General features: G+C 48.4%; 1 protein-coding gene across 1 annotated transcript in view; it reads right to left on the bottom strand.

The window, feature by feature from the left end:
* Nucleotides 1–4,343: 4,343 nt before the first annotated feature.
* Ift43 (intraflagellar transport 43) overlaps nt 4,344–20,757 on the bottom strand; it is a 66,249-nt gene continuing 49,835 nt past the window's right edge. Inside the window, exons 4-6 of the mRNA XM_036205640.1 lie at nt 10,331–10,363; nt 9,016–9,062; nt 4,344–4,576 (exon numbers count right to left, since the gene is read on the bottom strand). Of these exons, the coding sequence (XP_036061533.1) occupies nt 4,344–4,576; nt 9,016–9,062; nt 10,331–10,363 (313 nt within the window). The remainder of the gene's footprint in view (nt 4,577–9,015; nt 9,063–10,330; nt 10,364–20,757) is intronic.

Genomic DNA, 20,757 nt, shown 5'->3' with positions numbered 1-20,757 from the left:
ACTTTCTCTCCATGGAAGCCGTTTAGGCGCAACGTGCCTGCTGTTTGCAGAAGGGATGACGGATGTCATGGAGGGGTTAAGCAAGAGTGAGACAGTAGCCGAAAGAGACAGCAAGCCGAGAGATGGAGATGGCTGGGGAGCCGGGGCCGGGGTCGGCTGAGAGAGCCCTCTAGAGACAGCGTGTTTCCAATTCCGCTGACAGCCTGCACCTCACATCTCTTCCAGCCTCGTTGCGTGGCTGTGTTGAGCCACTTTTACCTATTTTCCCTGTTGACATGGATAGAAAATTGAGCAATTACCCTCAAACTCAAAGCTCTCAGATCATCCAGATTGCTACACTTGAAGAATTAAGTCCCCAATCGCCCCTGGCTAGAAGTGGCTCCACTCGGCTTGTCCTTTAGGAATTAAACACTTTTTGGTTGGTCAGAAGGATTTATTATTCCGAGGTTTCAAGGCATTTCACTTCTGTCAAAACTGGACCTCGGGATGTGAGACAGCTCTCCCCAGCAGGGCTGAGGTGCACCCTCAGCTCGAGGCTGCCGTGAGAGGGAGTCACAACGCCAGACACAGTCCTGCAGGATGCAGGAAGGCAAGGCTCTAACACAGTGACGACTTGGATTAAGCTCCCTTTCTCAGAGACCTTCTGTTTTAAAACGACAACTGGGAGAGCTCACAGACATTTTCCTAACTTGCATTTTGGTTCGACACAAATGACTTGAAAGTTGAGTCCGTGTTCAATTGTATATTCAGTGGTAGTTTGAACCTGAATACGCTTTGTGGATGTGTGTGCACTCTCGTGTGTGTGTGTGTGTGTGTGTGTGTGTGTGTGTGTGTGTGTGCGCGCTTGCACGTCGAGGCTAAAGACATCAGGTGTCTTCTTATTTTTTGAAGGCGCCACCTTATTTTTTGAGACAGGGTCTCTAACTGAAACTGGAGCTTCCAGGTTTGGTTAGACTGGGTGACAAGCAACCCAGAGCACCCTCCTGCTCCCATGTCCCCAGGGCTGGGATTGTAGGCACACACTGCTGTACCCCGGGTTTTCTCGTGGGTGCTAATAAAACTCAAGTCCATATATGTGGGGTGTCCCTGGATCTTCTTTTCTGAAGATAAGAAATTGCTTTCCCCCATCTGTACCGCTCACTTCTTTATGGCCTCACATTCTATCCTGAGCTTGCCCTCTACTAGTGAGTGGAGTTTAGGGCAGACAGAGACTAAGCAGCCCTGAGGTGTGTGTGTGTGTGTGTGTGTGTGTGTGTGTGTGTGTGTGTGTGTGCGCCTGTGGTCTCCTCTATCTCCCCACCCCCACTGCCCTTCCCTGGCAACTTCTGCTTCTCTATCAGGTGATGCCCGAAAGTCACTTCTTTAGATGTCCTTTCGCTCCATCACCCAGTTCAAGTCAGGTCTCTTTCTCTCTAACAGCACATGTACTCTTCCTTCAGGGAACGGAGTCACCTTTTTTTTTTTTTTTTTCAAGACAAGATTTCTCTGTGTATCAGCCCTGGCTGTCCTGGAACTCACTCTGTAGACCAGGCTGGCCTTGAACTCAGAGATCCGCCTGCCTCTGCCTCCTGAGTGCTGCAATTAAAAGCTGGCGCCGCCGCATCCACTGTTCCTACCTATTTAGTTGTATGATAATGTGTTTTACTCCTGTCCCCCAGCTAGGTAAGCTGCCTTGAAGGCAAAGACAATAAACACCTAGCTCACCATCATATCCTAGAGCCCAGTCTCCTACGTCACTCAGCAGAGGGATATACAAATGGTTGCTGAGTCAAGGAATCTGTGAGCAGCTTGTCCAAAGTCACTTTCAGAGGCTGAGTTCAGTCCGATTCCAGATACGATGTTCCTTTTCAAATGGCATGTAACTTTCCATGGCAGATATCTAATGGTTTTAGGGCAAGCCAAAAACTTGATTTTAAGAATGGATGATCTACAAAGTGAAAAATAGGATTACGTGAAATTAAAACTTTTTTGCAAAGCTAAAGAAATAATCACCGAGAGCCTACAGAGTGAGGAAAAGTCACTGCCAATTATGTGTCAGACAAGGAGTTAGAATGTGACACTTCTACACACAAAAATATCAAACATTAAACGCCACATACCATCCAACTGATGAACAGGCCAACGGACTGAATGGAAAGTTCTCAAAAGAAATACAAATCAATATTTGAAAAAAGTGTTCAGTATCCTTAGCCATTAGAACTGCTTTGAGATTCCATCTCACCCCAATCAGAATGGCCACCATCAAGAAAGCCAATAGCAGCCAGTGCTGAGGCTGTGGGGAAAAGGGCCCAGAAACTGGGGGAGCCACCATGGAAGTCAGTGTGGAAGTTCCCCAAAAAGCTAAAAACAGAACTACCATGACTTGGCCGGACCACTCCCAGGAATATACTGGAAGGACAGAAAGTCAATGTACCGCAGAGATGTTTTCACATCCTTGTCTAGTGCTGTGCTATCCACCTAGATGTCCGTAAGCAGGTGGAAGAAGAAATATGGTAGACACACAATGGAATATGTTAGCCAGAAGGAAAAATTAAATCATGACCTTTAGAGGAAAATGGGGGCAACTGAAGATCGCAAGCAATGAGACAGACCAGGCCCAGAAACATAGTTAAATACTGCAGATATTCTCTTATACAGACTCTATATTTAAATGTATATACAATGTGTATATGCACACGCATGTGCCTGTGTGTGTGTGTGCGCGCGTGCGTGCATGTGTGATGAATGGGGAAAGGGAGGTCTTATGGAAAGAGAGAGGAGAAAAGAAAGCGTAATGGAATATGTGTGACAAGAAAGCAGAAGGGAGGGGCCCTTTGATGGGGCGAAGGGGACCAGTAATTCACAGGGAGAGGGCATAAGAGAGATTGGGACCCATTCCATCCAACACAGTATGACATGTGTGCGTAAAAATGCCAACATGAACACCATTATATTGAATACTAACTTTAAAAGTGTGCTTAGAAAGAATGGACGGTGCTGCCATTGGAGGATGCTCATCTCAACGGAGAAGACTTGTTTTGCCTTCTCAAAGGTCACGTGGGGCCCTGGCTGCCCATCACCCCCAGCTGTTCTCCAGCACCACAACCTCCCTCTGTTTAGGGATAGCCGGGAGTGCTTCAAGCGGAAGCAGCAGGTTAGAACGACAGCTGAAAATCTCCACGACGTCACTACAGGCAGTCTGGCATTGGAGTGGCAAGAACTGGGGCTTAGCTCTGCAAACCAGCATCCCTTCCGGCTACATTAGCCAGTCTCTACGTGGAATCTCTCCTTATATCAGTCCATTCTTCTCTTCCAGCTAATCAGGTCCTGTCCCCACTTCACGACCTGGTCCAAGTCCTTCCTTCTTCCTGAAGTGTTTTCAGCCTAGACACAACTCGACACACAGTCACTAATATGTAACCATGTCCTGCCCGCATCCCGCACTCTGTCATGGCTTCTGAATTCCTGTAGAGCTTTTTTTTTTTTTTTAAATCTTCTGTTTTGCTTCCCAACAAGGATCTGTGTTCCTTTGGGGCAAAGCCATCCTGGGTTTTGTGAAGGATTTGCAAATCGCTTCCAAAGACCTAATCCAACTTGCAGATGTGTTCTACTTATAGATTTTTTTTTTTTAAGAATCAGTTCTTGGGGGCTGGTAGCCTAGCTCAGTGACAGACTGCTTAGCACACATGTGGCCCTGGGTACAAGCTCCAGCACCACATGTCTACAAGTGTCATTTTTAATTTTGTATTTAATTTTTCCATGCTGGGGATTTAGCCTTACAGGAGCTATGGGCATTTTACAATTAGAAATACATCCTTGGTCTGTCTGTCATCCTTTGAAACCTAATTTGAAATCTTTCAAGTTGGACTCTCTGTGCTCATCACAGGCTCCCACACTCTCCAGCGCCTACCCTTTGGTTGTTTCGTGTGTTTGCATTCTGTCTGGCCTCTACATCCATCTGAGCTTACAGCCGAGCCATGATCTTGCAAATAGTCTCATGTCACATCTTTGGCTCACCAGCAGATGCCCAAGGCCCTTGTAATGTTTGCAATCTGAAATCTCCCAAGTTCCTGTCCCCTGCGGGTTTTTTGTGGTTTTTTTTTTGTTTGTTTGTTTGTTTCTCGAGACAGGGTTTCTCTGTGTAGTTTTGCTCCTTTCCTGGATCTCGCTCTGTCGACCAGGCTGGCCTCGAACTCACAGAGATCCGCCTGCCTCTGCCTCCTGAGTGCTGGGATTAAAGGCATGCACCACCACCACCTGGCTTTCTCCTGTGTTTTTATGCCCTATTCCCTGGAAGGACGACAGGGCATAAGTGGAGACATGTCATGCTTCTCCTTCCTCCCCCAGCAGAGGAAGAATGAGTGTCACCCACCAAGGGTGAAGATGCTGTGGATGCAGCTATTGAGATAAGGCTTCTGAACCTGCTCCGTGACCCACAGGCAGGCAAGGAGCAAGAGTGTCTTCCCACTAGACCGGAAGTTCCTGGAGGCCTGGGATGCCTTGGTCACCACCATCTCTAGCACCTGGGGCAATACAGGTCCGAGCTGGCACTGGGTGAAAACCCGCTGGCTCTCCTCCATAAACGTAACCTCCAAGGCTGGTGGGAGGAGGAGACAGAATGAAGGAGCCTTGCGTTGGGCTTTCCTCTTCTCCCCTTGGCACTGCTCACCAACGACCCGTCCCTACCTGGTGAGATCAGACCCTTCCAGGGTGAAAACACTCCTTGCTTCCCGAAGAACCGGAACGGGGCTTTATTAAGAGACCAGTAGGGTTCCTTACAGGTGTCCAAGGAGCTGTCTGATGTCATCGTTGAATGCGTGGCCATGGATGATTCACAGGAATCATTCCCGGACTCTCCCACCCACCGGATATTCTAAGTTCAAAAGAGCAGCCTTCACTAGCCAACCAAGTCATTCTCCAAGCAAAGATAATTCTAGAAACTAGTTATATGTAACATATGATTCTTAGCACATAATGGATTCTAAACATTCCCATTCAGTGAAATGGACTAAGTCGAGTGTGAAGTGTGACATATGAACTGATTTTCCATTAAGGACGCAAGCAGAACTGGATGGAAAAACAGATTTATGCTAGGGAGGAGGTGTCTATCCTGGGGGGGGGGGGGGGGGGGTAAGGTGCTCTCAGGAGAAAGAGGTTTGTGCGGCAGGCCTCCATATCGAAATCACCCATTTCATATTCCAGGTTTATGAAAGGGAAATATCAGAGGCATTCTCTGAAAATAGGTCTCTTTTTCTGTCCTTCCTTGATGGGACTTAACTAAGCACCCATCAGTCACTCTAAACAGTCTGTGGTGAAGATATCAGAATATCTAAGGAATTCCTCACAAAGGCTGAAAATAAGAGCCCTGAGGTCAAAAATCCGCCTCAAAATCCTGCAGCTACCAGATACTGGTTGTATGATCTTGGGCAAGGTTACTCTTCCAGCCTTAAGCCTGCTTGTCTTCAAAATGGGGATAATGAGCAATTTAAGTGCTTATCAACAGGTTAATACACTGTGGTATATCCATATAATGGATCATCACTCATCAATAAAAATGAAGACACTAACAATACACGCCACAACCTGGATCAACAACGATGGAATCATGAGGAAAAAAGCCAGGCACGCCTATGCTTCTATTTACATAAACTGGGATAAGATGTACATACTTGCACTTTCATTTAGTCTAGGAAATGAAATTATTTTATCATAAAGAAAAAAAAGCACCAATAGTTGAGGCCAGAGGCAGAGGAGGGATGCGCTGAGGGGTAATGGAGACTCTGTATGTTCATTGTGACAGTGTTTTCATAGGACACGGATGTCAGCCCAACTCACACTGCTTATTTTAAGTGGCTAAGGCTTTCCGTGCTTAAACAGACTCAATAAAGCTTATGTAAAACCTTCGTCCTGGGGAGACAGGGGCCAGGAAAGTGCCGCAGCACAGCACGAGCATCAGGACCTGAGTTAAGATCCTAGGAACCCAGATAAAAAGCTAAGTACGGTGGTGTATGCCCAAGACTCCAGCAGTGCAGGGCGGGGGCAACAGGTAGATCCCCGAAGCTCACGGGCTAGCCTAGTCAAACTGATGAACTCCAGGTGCAGTGAGAGACCCTACTTAAAAAATAAAGGTGGCCTAAGGTTCCAAACAGCCAGCTCATGCAATAGGGACAGATCCTGGTCCCACTGCCTGGGTGCCTCCCAAACAGTTCAAGCTATTCAACTGTCTCACTTATCCAGAGGGCCTGATCCAGCTGGGGGCTCCACAGCTTTTGGTTCATAATTCATGTGCTTCCATTCATTTGGCTATTTGTCCCTGTGCTTCTCCAATCTTGGAACCTTGGGCTTACACAGGGACACTTTGCTCAGCCTGGAAGGAGGGGACTGGACCTACCTGTACTGAATCCACCAGGTTTAAATGAATCCCCAGGGGAGTCTTGGTCCTGGAGGACGTGGGTATGGAGGGGAGGGACGGGGGGTGGGTGTGGGAGGGGGGAGGACAGGGGAACTCATGGCTGATGTGTAAAATTAAAACACAAATATAATAAATAAAAAAAAGGTGGAAAAAAAGATAAAAAAAATAATAAAGGTGGATGGAAAGTGATCTGGGAATGACATCCTATCAGCCTCCCACCTTTACATGAATGTGTGCATGTGTATGTGTGTATACACACACAGCTTGCCATAGACTGCTGATTGTTTTTACGAGTCACGTGGCACAGTATGTAAAACATAAGCCAGATGTGGTATCATATCCCTATTATCCCAGACAAGACAATGAAAGCACCTAGCTTGGTGGCTGGTACAGGGTGAATGCTCAGTAGTAAATGGTGATGGTTGACACTGGTGGACAACTGAGGCACAAGGGCCGATTCTCTTGGGAGTGGTCGGAAGGGCAGTCTCTGAGTCCTGCTGCACAATATAATACCCTCTAAGCCTCAATTTCTTAATGCATTAAAGGGCAGGTTTGCTCAAGGTGGCCTAAAGACCACCCCCACCCCAAGCCACAGCATCGTGACTTGAAAGCAGTGGCGTTGTGGCAACCAGGACAGCCTCTGGTCCCACACATTCACATGCAGCAAGTGCAGCATTTGCAAAGGTCGGCTGGGACGTTTTATAGCTACTCCTTAAAATGCAGCATTTTCCACAGTGGAAAAAAAGGAAAGAGAGCAGGGTTTCAGAAGCCCTTCGGAGGGTGCTGGAAGGCCGTTCCAGGCCGAGTGGCGAACAGCCTGGAGACAACCCACCAAGCAAGTGCCGGTGGATCATGAATTGCATTGTTTTCTTGTTATTTCCATCTGCAAGTTTCTGCCAACGAGCTCTAGAAATCATGTTTCCTGAATTAAATGTTTCTTATGTAAAGCCCAAGTTTCTTGGTGTCACAAACAAATACACAAGCAACTGGAACTGAAGTTATTTAAAACATGACCCGCGGGACACAACATGCCATATACTCCCTCCTACCCACCGTTCCAGACTGGTCAGATCGAACACTGCAGATAACCCCCATCACCATCTTCTAGTTCAAGGCCTCAGAGGTCTTCAGCCACAGAGTGTGAGGTAAGCCAGCCCCAGGACTCTTGAGAAACCAAAAGAAGCTCAACTATACCCAGACAGGGAATCAAGACCTTGATGGTGACTGACCTTAGCAGAAATGTTAGGTCACATACATAGCAGGCCCCAAAATGGCAGTCCTGCTGATGGTGTCCTAAGATGATGGCCTGGATCCAACACAGGCTGAATTCTTACTGGGTAAACAGAAACCTGAAATCAGCATCCCTCAGCAACCTTATGATTTGAGGTTTCTGTTTGTCAGGAAGGCCACTACTTCCCTTCAACTGACAGGGACAAAATACACGTGGTTCTGGATAACCAGCCTGTGAACACCCACCCTGTTGACCAATGTATCAAATCCGTGCCTCCCCACTGAGTTGCTGTTCTCTGATTTTGTGAGACAGCCTGGCAGTTTGTTCCTCGATAAGCTATTTTCTACCCAGAGAGTGGTCTTGTTTAGTGATTTCCTGGCACTCACTTACAAGATGCCTTAGACTAGTCCATGGCCACGGGGCCACCCTCAGCCGAGGAGAGCTACAAATGCACCCCAACATGAAACTGTAAACTTACTTAAAATATTGTACTTTTTTAAATGCAATTTTCTTTTCTTTCCTTTTTTTTTTTTTTTTTTTTTTGTAACTTGGTTGTGTACAATTGACAACATTTTGTCTTGATGGCAAAAAGTTGGACACAGCTTAGGGCTAGCTCCAGACAGCTCTCAAGATGAACAACTTGACCATCAAAGATACATCACCTGCCAGCAACCAGACCAGCCTTTGAAGGGGGACAAATAGATCCAGGATCAATATGTTCACATCCAGAGTGTTCCATATCCAATCCAACTACTCATCAGTAAGGGAGTGGTGTGTGTGTGTGTGTGTGTGTGTGTATGTGTGTGTGAGAGAGAGAGAGAGACAGACAGACAGACAGCCAGACGCTTCTTGCAGAAGGAAAATGAGTCAACAGAAACAGATTCAGAAGAGACTACAATGACAGAATTACCAGCCCAAGTACTTAAAATGGTTACTACACACTACTACAGCAATAGAGGACACGTGTGCGTGCATGCACACACACACACACACACACACACACACACACACCACCCTCATGCGCACACATAAGAAGAAAGACATGAATATGACCAGAGGTACATGGAAGATTTGTTTTAAAGAAGATTTGGGACTGGGAAAAAGGCTCAGAGAGCGGGTAAGCGTGCTTGCCCTGAAGGCACGAAGGCCTTAGCTTTGAGTCTCCAACAGCCGTGTAGAAAGTGGGGAGGCTGCTCAAGTCTGTAACCCCAGTAAAGCTGACTGACACAGTGCTGCGGAGGCAAGGAAGTGGGTAAGTAGTAAGCGGGTAATGGCAGGAGCATTAGCAAAGCAGAGATGTGAGCAGCAGTATGGGATTTAAGCCTGCAGCCAAGGACTCCCTGAGGGCTCCCAGGTCTCCTAGCCAGGCACTGACTTCCTCTAAGGAACTCACCTTCTCCATCATCTGATTGAGTCAGGCTGTGCTGTCTCAGGCGGCGGCTGTCAGTGGAAAAAAGAACAGGAGAGTTTCAAACACAGAGAGCAACGACTGGGGTCAACAGGTGTGCTGGCTGGTCTTGTGTCAACCTGACATACACACTAGAGTCATCTGGAAGAGGGGACCCTCAGTTGAGAGAACTCCTCCACGAGATGCAGCTGTAAGGCATTTTCTTACTTAGTAATCAACTCCTCCACGGTGGGTGGAGCCATCCTGAGCTGGCGGTCCTGGGTTCTATAAGAAAGCAGGCTCGGCAAGCCATGAGGAGCAAACCTGTAAGCAGCACCTCTCCATGATCTCTGCATCTGCTCCTGCCTCCAGGTTCCTGCCCTGTTTGAGTTCCTGTCCTGACTTCCTTTGATGATGAACAGTGATGTGAAGTGTAAGCTGAATAAACTCTTTCCTCCCCAACTTGCTTTTGGTCATGGTGTTTCGTCACAGCAGTAGAAACCCCGACTAAGTCAACAGGTAATACATAGAAATTCCCCTTCTTCCATATGCTTGGGCAAACCTTTTCAGGCAAACGGGTCTGCTGTGCATGGTTGCATAGGCTGTGTACCACACCATTCCCAAGGGCAGTGCCCACGGACTGACATGAATGTTCCCCCCCCAACCCTGTAGGGGTCAGAACATCTGCAGTATATCTTTGTCTAGAACCTTTCTCCTTCATTTTCATTAATTTCATTTTTTAAATGTAAGTCTTAGGAGAAGGCCAGGGACGACAGACTATCTTGATTTCTGCCCATCTGTGTTGTTAGAGCAGAAATTTGGGCTGGTACCCTGCTACCTGGACATGTAATCCTAAAAAGCCTGCGGTGACACAATGACATGGCACCCGTGTCATTGGACCTTCAGGTGAGGAGGCAATAAAGCAAGCTCTTAATTCACCATGCAGATCCTAACCCCAGGCCACAGCTGATTCCATACCACCTGAATTTATTTTTGAAGACTTAATTACTGTTTTTATTGATGTGGATGACTACTTTGTTTGCATGTCTGTCTGCACACTGTGCGTGCCTGGTTTCCATGGAGGTGAGATGAGGGGGCTGGAGCCCCTAGACCTGGAGTTAAGGACAGTTGTGAGCTGCCATGTGGGTGTCGTAAACCCACCCCCAGCATTCTGCAAAGGTGCTTAGCTGCCGAGCCAGCTCTCCAGACCCTTCCATCTGTTTTTTCAATGCTGTGTTTAACACAGACCGGAGGGACAATGACAGCCAAGGCCACACTGCTGGCACCGCTCACTACAGGACACACAAGAATGGGAACTTACTCTTCCAATTCTTCAGAAATTTTCTTTCCCAATCTGAAAAACAAGGGAGAGACAGTTTAAGACAACCCATGATTCTCACACACTGGAGCATGTCTGGGGAGAGGCTCAGGTAGGGGCAAGTCAGCATATCCCAAATGCTTTCTTGTAGCCTTTGTAAGGCTGTGTGTGTGTGTGTGTGTGTGTGTGTGTGTGTGTGTGTGTGTGTGTGTACCATCAGGTATGCATGTATCTAGTAGATAGGCAGAGGTTCGATCAGATGCATTCCTGGGTCACCTTCCACCTTCTCTCTTCCTCTTCTCTGTCTCTCGAGACAGGATTGGCCTGGAGTTTTCTGTGTAGACCAGGCTGACTTTGAACTACAGCGATCTGCCTGGCTCTGCCTCCAGAGTGCTGAGATTAAAGGCATGCACCAGCACTGCCCTGCTTATGGTATTATTTTTATTGCTATTTTTATGTGGTATTTTATTAATAATAGCTTGTGTTCTTGGGAACAGAAGTGAGGTCTTACACATGCTAGATAAGCAGTCTCCTCCTGAGCTACACCCTCAATCTAGGACAATGGATTTTAAACAAAATTCCAAGTGATTCTAACCTAAGAAAGTTACCGCAAACCTTCTGTGACTAGCAACTCTTGATGGTGTTTAAGGGCGGCTTTGGGGTTAAGGTGATTCCATTTCTCTGTGTCTGAAAATCCCCACCATGAGACTTGCATTTTCTTTAAATACAGTATTTGCAGTCTGAAATCTAGTAGATGAGTTGGGGCGTGGTGGCAGTGGCATACGGCTGGAAGCAGAGTGCATGACCTTCTCACCCTTGTCCGTGCAGAGCCAAACACATCACCAGGAAGAGTTTCCCTGAGGCCAACTACCATCACTGCAAGATGTAAATAACTTCCCCAGCTACTGCTCATAAATTCATTTTTTATCAATTAAAAAATGAAAATATAGTCTAAGTTTAAATAAATGGGTGTTTTGCCTACATGTGAGTTTATTTAACATGGGCATGCCTGGTGTCCACAGAAGCCAGAAGAGAATGTTGGATCCCCTGGAACTGGAGTTACAGACAGGTGTGAGCTGCCATGTGGGTACTTATGGGATCCCATTTTCAGGTTCTGCATGGCTTTATCCAGCAGGTCCGCAGAGAGCGGATGATTAGGGCCACGGGCCTGAGTGCAGGTGTTTGAAATGGTCTGCACTTGGCTGTGCTGGGGGGAGGTCTTTTGCTTCACCCCTTGGCATCTCTATAAATACCCTGGGGCAGAGACAGTCAGGGCCCGTTGGAATAGGTTCCAGGCCCTCTCGAGGCTATCTTGTATTTTCTATCTGTTTATCAACAAAATATAAATCCTTCTATCTAATATTTCCTGCTGCTCTCACTCAAGAAAACTCTGGAGAGCCGTGGGGTTGGTGGGTAAACGCCCCGCAGGTACTGGGAATTGAACCTGGGTCCTCTGGAAGAGTAGCCAGTGCTCTTAATTGCTGAGCCATCTCTTCAGCCTCCTACACTGTTTTTCTGTTGTTTTTAATTTCTTTTAACTTCATATATATGAGTGTTTTTATTTATTTGTTTGTTTGTTTGTTTGTTTGTTTTGGTTTGGTTTTTTTCGAGACAGGGTTTCTCTGTGTAGCTTTGCGCCTTTCCTGGAACTCACTTGGTAGACCAGGCTGGCCTCGAACTCACAGAGATCCGCCTGCCTCCCGAGTGCTGGGATTAAAGGCATGTGCCACCACCACTAGGCATATGAGTGTTTTTATTGCACATATGTATGCGTACCATGTGTGTGTCTGAAGAGAACATCTCATTCCCCGGAACTAGACAGTTGTGAGCTGCCATGTGGTATGGAAAACTAAACCCAGGTCCCTTGCAAGAGCAGTGATTGCTCTTAACCGCTGAGCCATCTCTCCAGCCCCACCCAACCCCAGCACTGTTTTTAAAAGTCAGGAGAGAAAGGAGAGCTACTCAAGGACTCGGATCCTCAATGTTCCCTAGAGGCTCACGTGCCATAAGCCTGGTCCTGGCCTGCAGTGCTGTTATTGAGTGGTGGATCCTTTGGGAGGTAGTGCCTGGTTTAAGGAAGTCAGGTTGCTGGGTTGTACTCTTTTTTTTTTTTTTTTTTTTTTTGGTTTTTTCAAGACAGGGTTTCCCTGTGTAGCTTTGCGCCTTTCCTGGAACTCACTTGGTAGCCCAGGCTGCCTCTGCCTCCCGAGTGCTGGGATTAAAGGCGAGCGCCACCACCGCCTGTCTAAAGGAGACACTGAGACCGTGTTTCATTCTTCACTCTTTCTTTTGACCTCCCGGGTTCTATGAGGTGAACAATTCCTACCATGTGCTCCTACATAATGAACAGGCCCACAAGAACAAGGCCACACAATTCTGCACTGACACCACTGAAACTGTGTGCCAAAAGAGACTTTTCCTCTGTGTAAGCTGATTTCCTCGGCTAGTCTGCTCCAGCAACAGGAAACTGACAAAACACAATCTCTGAAGTTGTTGACTCAGTGGCTACAGTTAGCGTGGCTGAGCAGCTAGGGTACAGAAGTGAAAGACAGAAGGTGAGGTGGAGGAGGGCACCCAAGGTCATCCGTGCACCTCCATGGGGCTGTTAAACCAAGGAGTTCCAAGGGCTGGTCCAAGTCCAAGAACTACTTAGAGAACACTACCAGTTGCCATGGCCCCTTTCTGTTGGGGAGAACGGATGGCTTCTGTCCTTGTTCCTCCCATTGTTCTCTTGGACTATGCTTCTAACTCTTCTCTGAAGTTGACCTTTGTCAACTCACTGTCCAGAGGACTCAGCCCACATGTCACCAATAGTGGGAGGATGAAAACAGGTCATGGGAAAATGGGATCAGAGATGCAGGGAGATGAGGCCAGGGTCTTCACTTTGTGCACAGGACGCATATACTCACCCTGCGGCTAACAGTCTCCCCACCATGTGCTCCCACCACGGTGTTCTGCATCACCTCAGGTCCAAAGCGACAGTGCCACTCAACCAATTGAAACTAGAGGAACAGGGTGGCCTGTATCAGGCTCTGCATCACCCCCAAGAGTGCTCACACCAAAGTCCTGGTTGCCCCTCACGTGCTATTGCGATTTCTAATGTACCATGGTAAGAGCAGGGGGAATTCTGCCAAGAGCAGACAATGATGGCAGTGGTAAGCACTGGGGAGGCTGATTAATGGCAGTTTAGCCATTCAGTGTCCAAAAAGCAGGTGAGTTTAAGATTCAACTCAACTGCTATGGAGCCCACATTCTGTTCTCTCTCCCTCTAGGGGAGTCCACCATCTCATTTCTCCTTTGGAGACAGGAGACAGATTGGAAGATGTCCTGGAAAGGGATGTACTCAGGTCTCTCTCTTCTATCTCCCTCCCCAGAACATAAGTAACAGGCTCTGGAATACCACTGGAAGTCTCGCCTTTGCTCTGCCTCACACAGAAGGAAAACTGGCCATTTCTGGGCTTTATCTAGAACAGCAGTTTTCAACCTATGGAGCGAGACCCCTTTGGGGCTTGAACGACCCTTTCACAGGGGTCATCTAAAACCATCTGAAAACACAGATATTTATATTACCGTTCATAATAGTTGCAAAATTATCATTATGAAGTAGCAACAAGGTAATTTTATGGTTGGGGTCAGCACAACATGAGGAACTATATTAAAGGCTCACAGCATTAGGCAGGTTGAGGACCACTGGTCTAAAGTGTAGCTGAATTTGGTTTGCATCACTGCTGTTTGTTCTTTTAACAAGTGCTCCTCTTTCTGGATGATGGCAATAAAAAGCCTGCTAACAACACAACCTTTGGGGCCGAAGCCAGACTATCCACCACCTTGGGCTCCCTCCTACAAGGCTAGGAGCAGTTCTGAGTCACTGAGTCTATGGTGGTGTCAGAGGAGCCGGGGGACAGTAGGATGTCCTACAGCCATGTGGATAGCAGTGTGAGCCAAAGGCAGCTTCGGTGGGAAGTACAGTCTAGGCCTGGTGTACGGTTCTCTACGGAAAGATAAATGTGCACACGTGTGTGCCCCCGGGGATCCAGTATGGAGTACAGCTCTGTCCCACAGACCTGCTACCCTCGTCTGATCCCCAAAGGCATCTTAGGAGGCACTGAGCCACACGCACAATCGTTTCCAATAGTTTCCAAAGACATCGGTGTCCGTGTCACAGTGTTACTGTAACCACTGACACTCAGGGACACCAGGCGCTGTGGCCATGGGCCTCACCCTCGTCACAGAGCTAGCTAGTGATAAGCCTGGGTCGCAGACACACTGCCCCGGCTGCCATGCCAGCACCCCCAGGGCACCCACACAGCTGTTAGGATTCCTGTGCACAGAGTCCTTCTAACTCCCCTACCTACACCAAGAAGGGAAAGCTGCAGAGAATCCTCCAAACAGGCAGTTCTTAACCATGGGACTCACATGCAAACCTTTTTCAGTGGGGATGCGCTAGCTCCTCCCCCCCCCCCTGTGTCACCCCCTCCCCCACTCCCTGATCAAGCATTAATTTGTAGAAACAGGTTATGGTTATGAGATTGCGTCTCTAACTGTATTCCGGATAGGAGGCTGGACTCCATAGCTGCTGAGCAGCAGACACCCGCTCCCCTTCCTCCTTTCCTTCTCAGTTGCCTTCCACCGGAAGCGTTAACCGATAGGGACTTGAAGAAAAGATGGCCAGGAGCCCCAACAGCCCAGAAAGCAAAGCTTCTGTCCCCGGGATCCACACGAGCCTGTGGTGTTTGTACAAGCCAAGCAGGAGTTCGCCACCACAGCAGGCCAGAGAATTCAGACCCACTAGAGACGCTCACTCGCTCAATATGCAAAATGCTAAAGCATGGAGCTTGCTGAACCAGCACTTTGAAAAGTTAATTAATGGCCGGGTTTCTTTGGAGGGGCTCCTCCACCACTTGCTGCCTGCTTTGGCCATTCTGCAGAATACAGCTTTAGCTATGGACCGGAGGAACTAATGCCCTCCCCTCCCACCTTGCAGATTTGGTAACAGGGGCATGCCGGTGGTGAGGAAGCATGGCTGGCGAGCCAAGCAGCTGGAAAAGGAGAAATCCCGGCCATCTCCTGGCAGCCCTTTGCAAACCACCGAAACACCTGGCCACGAGCTGCTGCACTCTAAGTACTGGCTTCTCAGGTGAAGTGTAGCAGGATCCTTGCTGCAACAGTTAGTCCCCGCCGGATTTTCAGCCCCGCTTTCTTCAGACATGCTCAGCTTGATGCAGTCACACATTTCCCAGGAGAGCCGAGAGTTAGCAGCGGGCCTGACAGACACCGAGCACTGACACCGTCTAACGGATGAACTGCTACTACATATGGCATACATGATGTACTAGAACAATCCCATCACTACTGTTAGTAACTCCACTGCACAACCGGAGAAGCCGAGGCGCAGAGAGGTAAAGTAGCTTGCTTTCTGATGCCGACCTAGAGAACAGCAGGAGCTGATGCAGGCCAGGAGGGCTAATGCCAACGCTCAGCTTTTAACCGCTGTGTAGGGACACACATACAAGCAACCCTACATGGGCAGACATGTCCCCTCTATATGCCCCGCTAGGGCCCAATTAATATTTTCTATGATGCAAACATGCTTCCAACTTAGAGTAGGGGTACAGCTTTGCCAAGTCTCCCAACCTGGTGGCTTAACTGTTCTGTGTGGTTTATTATGGTTTATTATACATTTTGTAATGTGGAGGGGAGGGGTCTTATCTAACTTGGTCACCCTCCCTTCCCCAGTCCCATCTCTTTCCTTATTTGGCTGGCTGAGGACAAGCATGCCCTCACTGTCACATGTCTGCAGCCACAGAGACCCTGAAGACTCTGGGTTCTCCTGCTTTCATTCTGGGGCTCCATGGAAAAGAATGTGCTATGGGTAAAAACAACAACAACAAAAAATCACCCCTGGGGTGATTCCTCAGGTGAGGGTCTATCTACCTTGTGTGCATTAGCTGATTCAGCTGTCCGACTGTCTTGTGGCCATCTGTCCTCACTGGCCCTGTGCTATATCAAGGGCTTGGGTTGGCCATCATGATCAAATTAAGGACCACATCTGAGGGACCTGTAAGTGGTTATGACCCCAACTTGCAGGCATGGCCAGCAGCTGAGGGCGAGGCTCCCAAAGCAACCTGGGTCCTCTCGGTCACCAGACAAAGTCTTTGACTGCTGCTTCCTTGGGAAGGCTAAAGGTGGCCCTGATGCAGACCTCATGGAAACAGTCTCTCATGTCTAATGGAACACTGCTGAGATCGAAATGGAGATGAAGTACCATGGCTCAGAGGACAGCCGGGATTCTATCTTTATGCAGCATGACAATGTTTGGTGGTTAATTAGACACCGTTAACCTAGTTTAGCAGGGGACATAACTGGTATAAATGGGGGGAGTGTCCTTGAAGCCTCTCAAGAGCAATGGCACACACTAGACCCCAGACCTGCATCCCTGAGGAGGCAGGGCCAGTGCCAAATGGAGCCCAGAGTCAGTGGACATTCCCACCGACCATTGTCTCTGATCCAGGAAGCGAAGTGAAGAGTCTGGGCACGCAAGGACAACTATAACTCTTATAAGCTGAGAAGACTCCAAAGGCACTTGACTCCACTGCAAAAAGATGAAATTCTGCAGCAGGGGCTAAGTTCACAGAAGAGAGTTAGCAGAGACACATCAGGAAACACATACTGGCCAAAGCCCCTTGCAGTTCACAAACACGTTCTCCTGTGGAAGGAAGCGATCAAAATGGTGTTTGCCTACTACGCGTTCTAGACTCACGGTTAAAAATGCTGGATAGAAACCTCAGAACTGCTGGGTGTGGCGGCGTACGCCTTTGATCCCAGCATGCAAGAGGCAGAGGCAGGCAGATCTCTATGAGTTTAAGGCCAGCATGGTCTATATCGGGAGTTCTAGGCCAGCCAAGGCTACATTGTAAAACTCCATCTCAAAAACAAAACAAACAAACAAAAAAACAAACATTCACCTCACCACCACCTCTGCAAGCTCACTGAGTCAAGTTTCACCTAGGCCCGAGCGAGAGAGAAAGCCATTTTCCCCCCGGTCCCCAAACCCAGGCTCCACTTTATTCCACAGTGGCCCACCAAATGGGGTGGGACTTCACAGTGGACACTGAGAGGAAAGGGAGGTTGGCTGCTGTAAACATGGCCACACTGTCCACTCAGGATCGGCGATGAACTCAACACTTGGGTCTCTGTTCTCATCCATCCCCACACCTAAAATTCTAGAGAGAAGCCAAGAGATTTCTTATTCAAGCTTCTTCTGAACGTGGAAGTGCCTAATTTGTCCCTCAGTTCCTGGTTCCTGTCATTCCTGTTTATTGTCCAATCAAGATCAGGATTCTCTTTTCTCACTTTCTTTCAAAGATAGGTCGGAACTCGCTAGCATCCAACGTCTGCCACTGTGTGGTTCTAGGTCACATTGGATTCTATTTAGTTTGTGTAAGAATAGCTCATCATCAGGTATCATGTTGAGAGATGAAAACCACATCCCAGTCCGTCTGTGCACAAACCCTGTCCTCAATGGGATAGCGAATTATATGGCCATTCCTGGATGAAGTCTGCCCCCTGCTGGGAAGATTAGGAATAACATCTTTGTTAGGATTCTACCAGGGAGTTTTGGGAGGGGAAGACAGTTGTGGAACCATATAAAACTTGTACCTGTATCTGCTACAAGAGGAAAGTAGCTGAGAGTTTGGAGTCTGCACCTTAGCCATCTCAAATGAGTATTATGCTCTTCAGGAACTGGACAAGTTCTGTTTGGTATTTTCAAATCTGATGGAGAAGAACGTTATAGAAATAACATTAAATCCTCCACAAACTCACACCGCAAAGCCTAAGAGACTCAGTTCACTGTCATCCACCCTAAGTCACTGCTAAGTGTGGCATGGAGACTATAGGGACCCAAAGAAGGCCCCCCAAAGCTTGCTGGCTGCAGACCTAGAACCTCACACATAATCTCCGGGTTTGGGCCGCGTGCTCTACTACGCTGCACACTTCACAGGATGGGAGGGCAGACAGAAGTAAAACGCCAGGGAAGAACTCAAAAGGGAACCAGCCACCGCAGCCAGGCTGCCCGGAAGACCTGCCCAGTGACAGTCAGGAAGTGAAGTCACAGGAAGGCTTAACCGTTGGAAAAGGCAGCCTGGACAAAGGTCAGAGCCATGCCAGGGCCACGTGAGGCAGACGAGGTGGCAGCTGCTGGTGGGTAGGTAATGGCTAAAGATGAGGAGGGTATCAGAGCCGGCAGGGTCAGCAGGCGGGCTTGCTCAAGAGGGGACCGCTATCCACACCAACTATGCTGAGATGGCCATCAATTTTCATTGGATCCTTGGTTTCCCTTCAAGTCATCAGGACAACAGAGAAGCTGGATGTAGCTGGCCTTGAACTCTGCAGTTCAGCAGCAGCAAAAGCTTACTCGGAAGACGCCGCCTTCGTTCCCGCAGGAGGGAGGATGGGGAGAAGCAGCAGCTGAGGACCAAGACAGGGCAGTTTCCCAAGCGTTCCCGGAGTCAAATGTCACAGTCGGGATTTCTGCTACCCCTCTGTATTTTCTATACCTACTCCACACTTCCTTTCAAAAGACTCCTTACTTTTCCTTTAATCTATGTATTTGAAAGGAAACTCCATCCTTGATGGAAAGATGGCCTCACCAATCAGTGGGCCCGTAAGATGAAAACATAGTTTTAAAGAATACATTTTAGTGTAGCTATTCACTGCAGTCTGCCAAAAGCCTGAGCCTCCAGTGCGTTCTTTGCAGGGGGAATGGGTATCAGCGGGGCTGGAGAAGGCTTAAAGAAATACTCGGGGCATGGTGAGATCCATTCTTTGGATGTTCAGAGATGGCAGCTAATGGAAAAGATGAGGACCATTAGGTGTGAGTCCAGTCTTGGTGAAACACAGCTGTGTGGACCCAAAAGGAGCAGGATGTGGAAACAGAAACAAGCAGAGATCAGGGACTCTAAGTCAGAAGCCAATGTCTCAGTGTTTCCAGAAACCCTGATTTCAATTCTCTTTGGGTTGATTTTTGTTGTTGTTCTGTTCTGTTCTGAGATGAATCTCCCTCTATAGCTCTGGCTGGGCTTGAACTTGGGTTCCTCCTGACTTCCCCCTGAGTGCTGGAATTTGAGGTCTGCTCCAGCACAGAAGCCTGTAAAGACTTCCTTCTGGGCACTAACCTCTTGGTTCTTTCTACTCCTCTTTACCTCCTATACTCACTCACTGAAGCCCTCCATCTGGCCCGAGTCATGAGATTCGCACAGGGAAGGTCTTAAGACCCCTGCAAACCCTTGCGGCTGCCACATTTGAGGCAAAACGGACCAGCAGGACTGTGTGCTGGCTTCTCTGAGATCTCAGAGCACCCCCAGGTACATCAAGGGCAAGTATGAGCCAAGGACACCGTGGCACTTCAAAAACATGGCTTCTGACATAACCACCACCAGGAACCACTGGCAAAGCTACCAGTAAGCAGCTCTGGAAGAGGGCGGGCCCCAGGGTAAGATCCCTGCCAAGCCTACCCTGACTAGCTGCTTCCTGTGTACATATGCCCAAACTGCCGCAGCTCATATTAAAACTGCTCTGGGTTATTTCTAATAGAGGACTAAAAGGCAAAGGGAGAGCGTAGGTGTGATGTTCACAGATGCATTTTATTTCTGAGAGTGTGAACCCATCAAAGGGAGAACAAGGGGGCCATTTCTGTCAGGAGAATTTCAACCCAGGGAAGGCGGCACCATCACTCCCTCCTGGCTCCCACCCGCTCAGCCTGGCTGGCTCAGGGGACACAACTTTTTTCCTTGAAAGTTTTTTTTGTTGTTGTTGTTGTTCATAAGATTGCTTCATATGATCAACATCTCCTTTCTGTGAGGGTCCCAGAGGACGGCAGCAAAGACGGTTTTATTCCAAGCACCTAGCTCGCGCACAAATAGCACAGTGAGTGGCCTTTTCATGAACTTGAGATGAATGTGAGGCTCTCAGGTTTGGGAACGGGCATGGCTGCAGCATTCAGGGCACATTCCATTATACTAATTAGCGGCATGACCTTGGGAGGCAGGGCAAGGTGACATGTGAGGGCCTTTCTAACTGTAAGATCCTGTGATTCCGCGCCATGCCGCCTCCCCAGGCCTCATGTTCTCCATCTCTGAACCGAGGAAGTCAGACTCCACTGGTGCTCCGGCTCTCCCCAGTTAGAGAAGAGCACCAGCCTTGCCTCCCCGATCCACATCCTACCGTGTATCTGTTTGCTGGGAACAGCCTCTATGCTGACAGTCCCCCAGGACCCCCTTCTCCGCAACTAGCTTACCTCTGCCTGAAAATTTCAACCAAGAAAGTGTGACAGGCTTGTCTGGAGACCCAAGTCAACACCATGGGGCAGGAAGTGGGATGAAGGGGAGGGTAGACAATTTTCATGGGGGGAGGGTAAGAAGGAACCCTCT

This window comes from Onychomys torridus, chromosome 14 (assembly GCF_903995425.1).
Source record: "Onychomys torridus chromosome 14, mOncTor1.1, whole genome shotgun sequence".
In the NCBI taxonomy this organism is placed as follows: domain Eukaryota; kingdom Metazoa; phylum Chordata; class Mammalia; order Rodentia; family Cricetidae; genus Onychomys; species Onychomys torridus.
The sequence above is the reverse complement of the archived record's forward strand: the minus strand, read 5'-3'. Positions and strand labels throughout refer to the sequence as shown.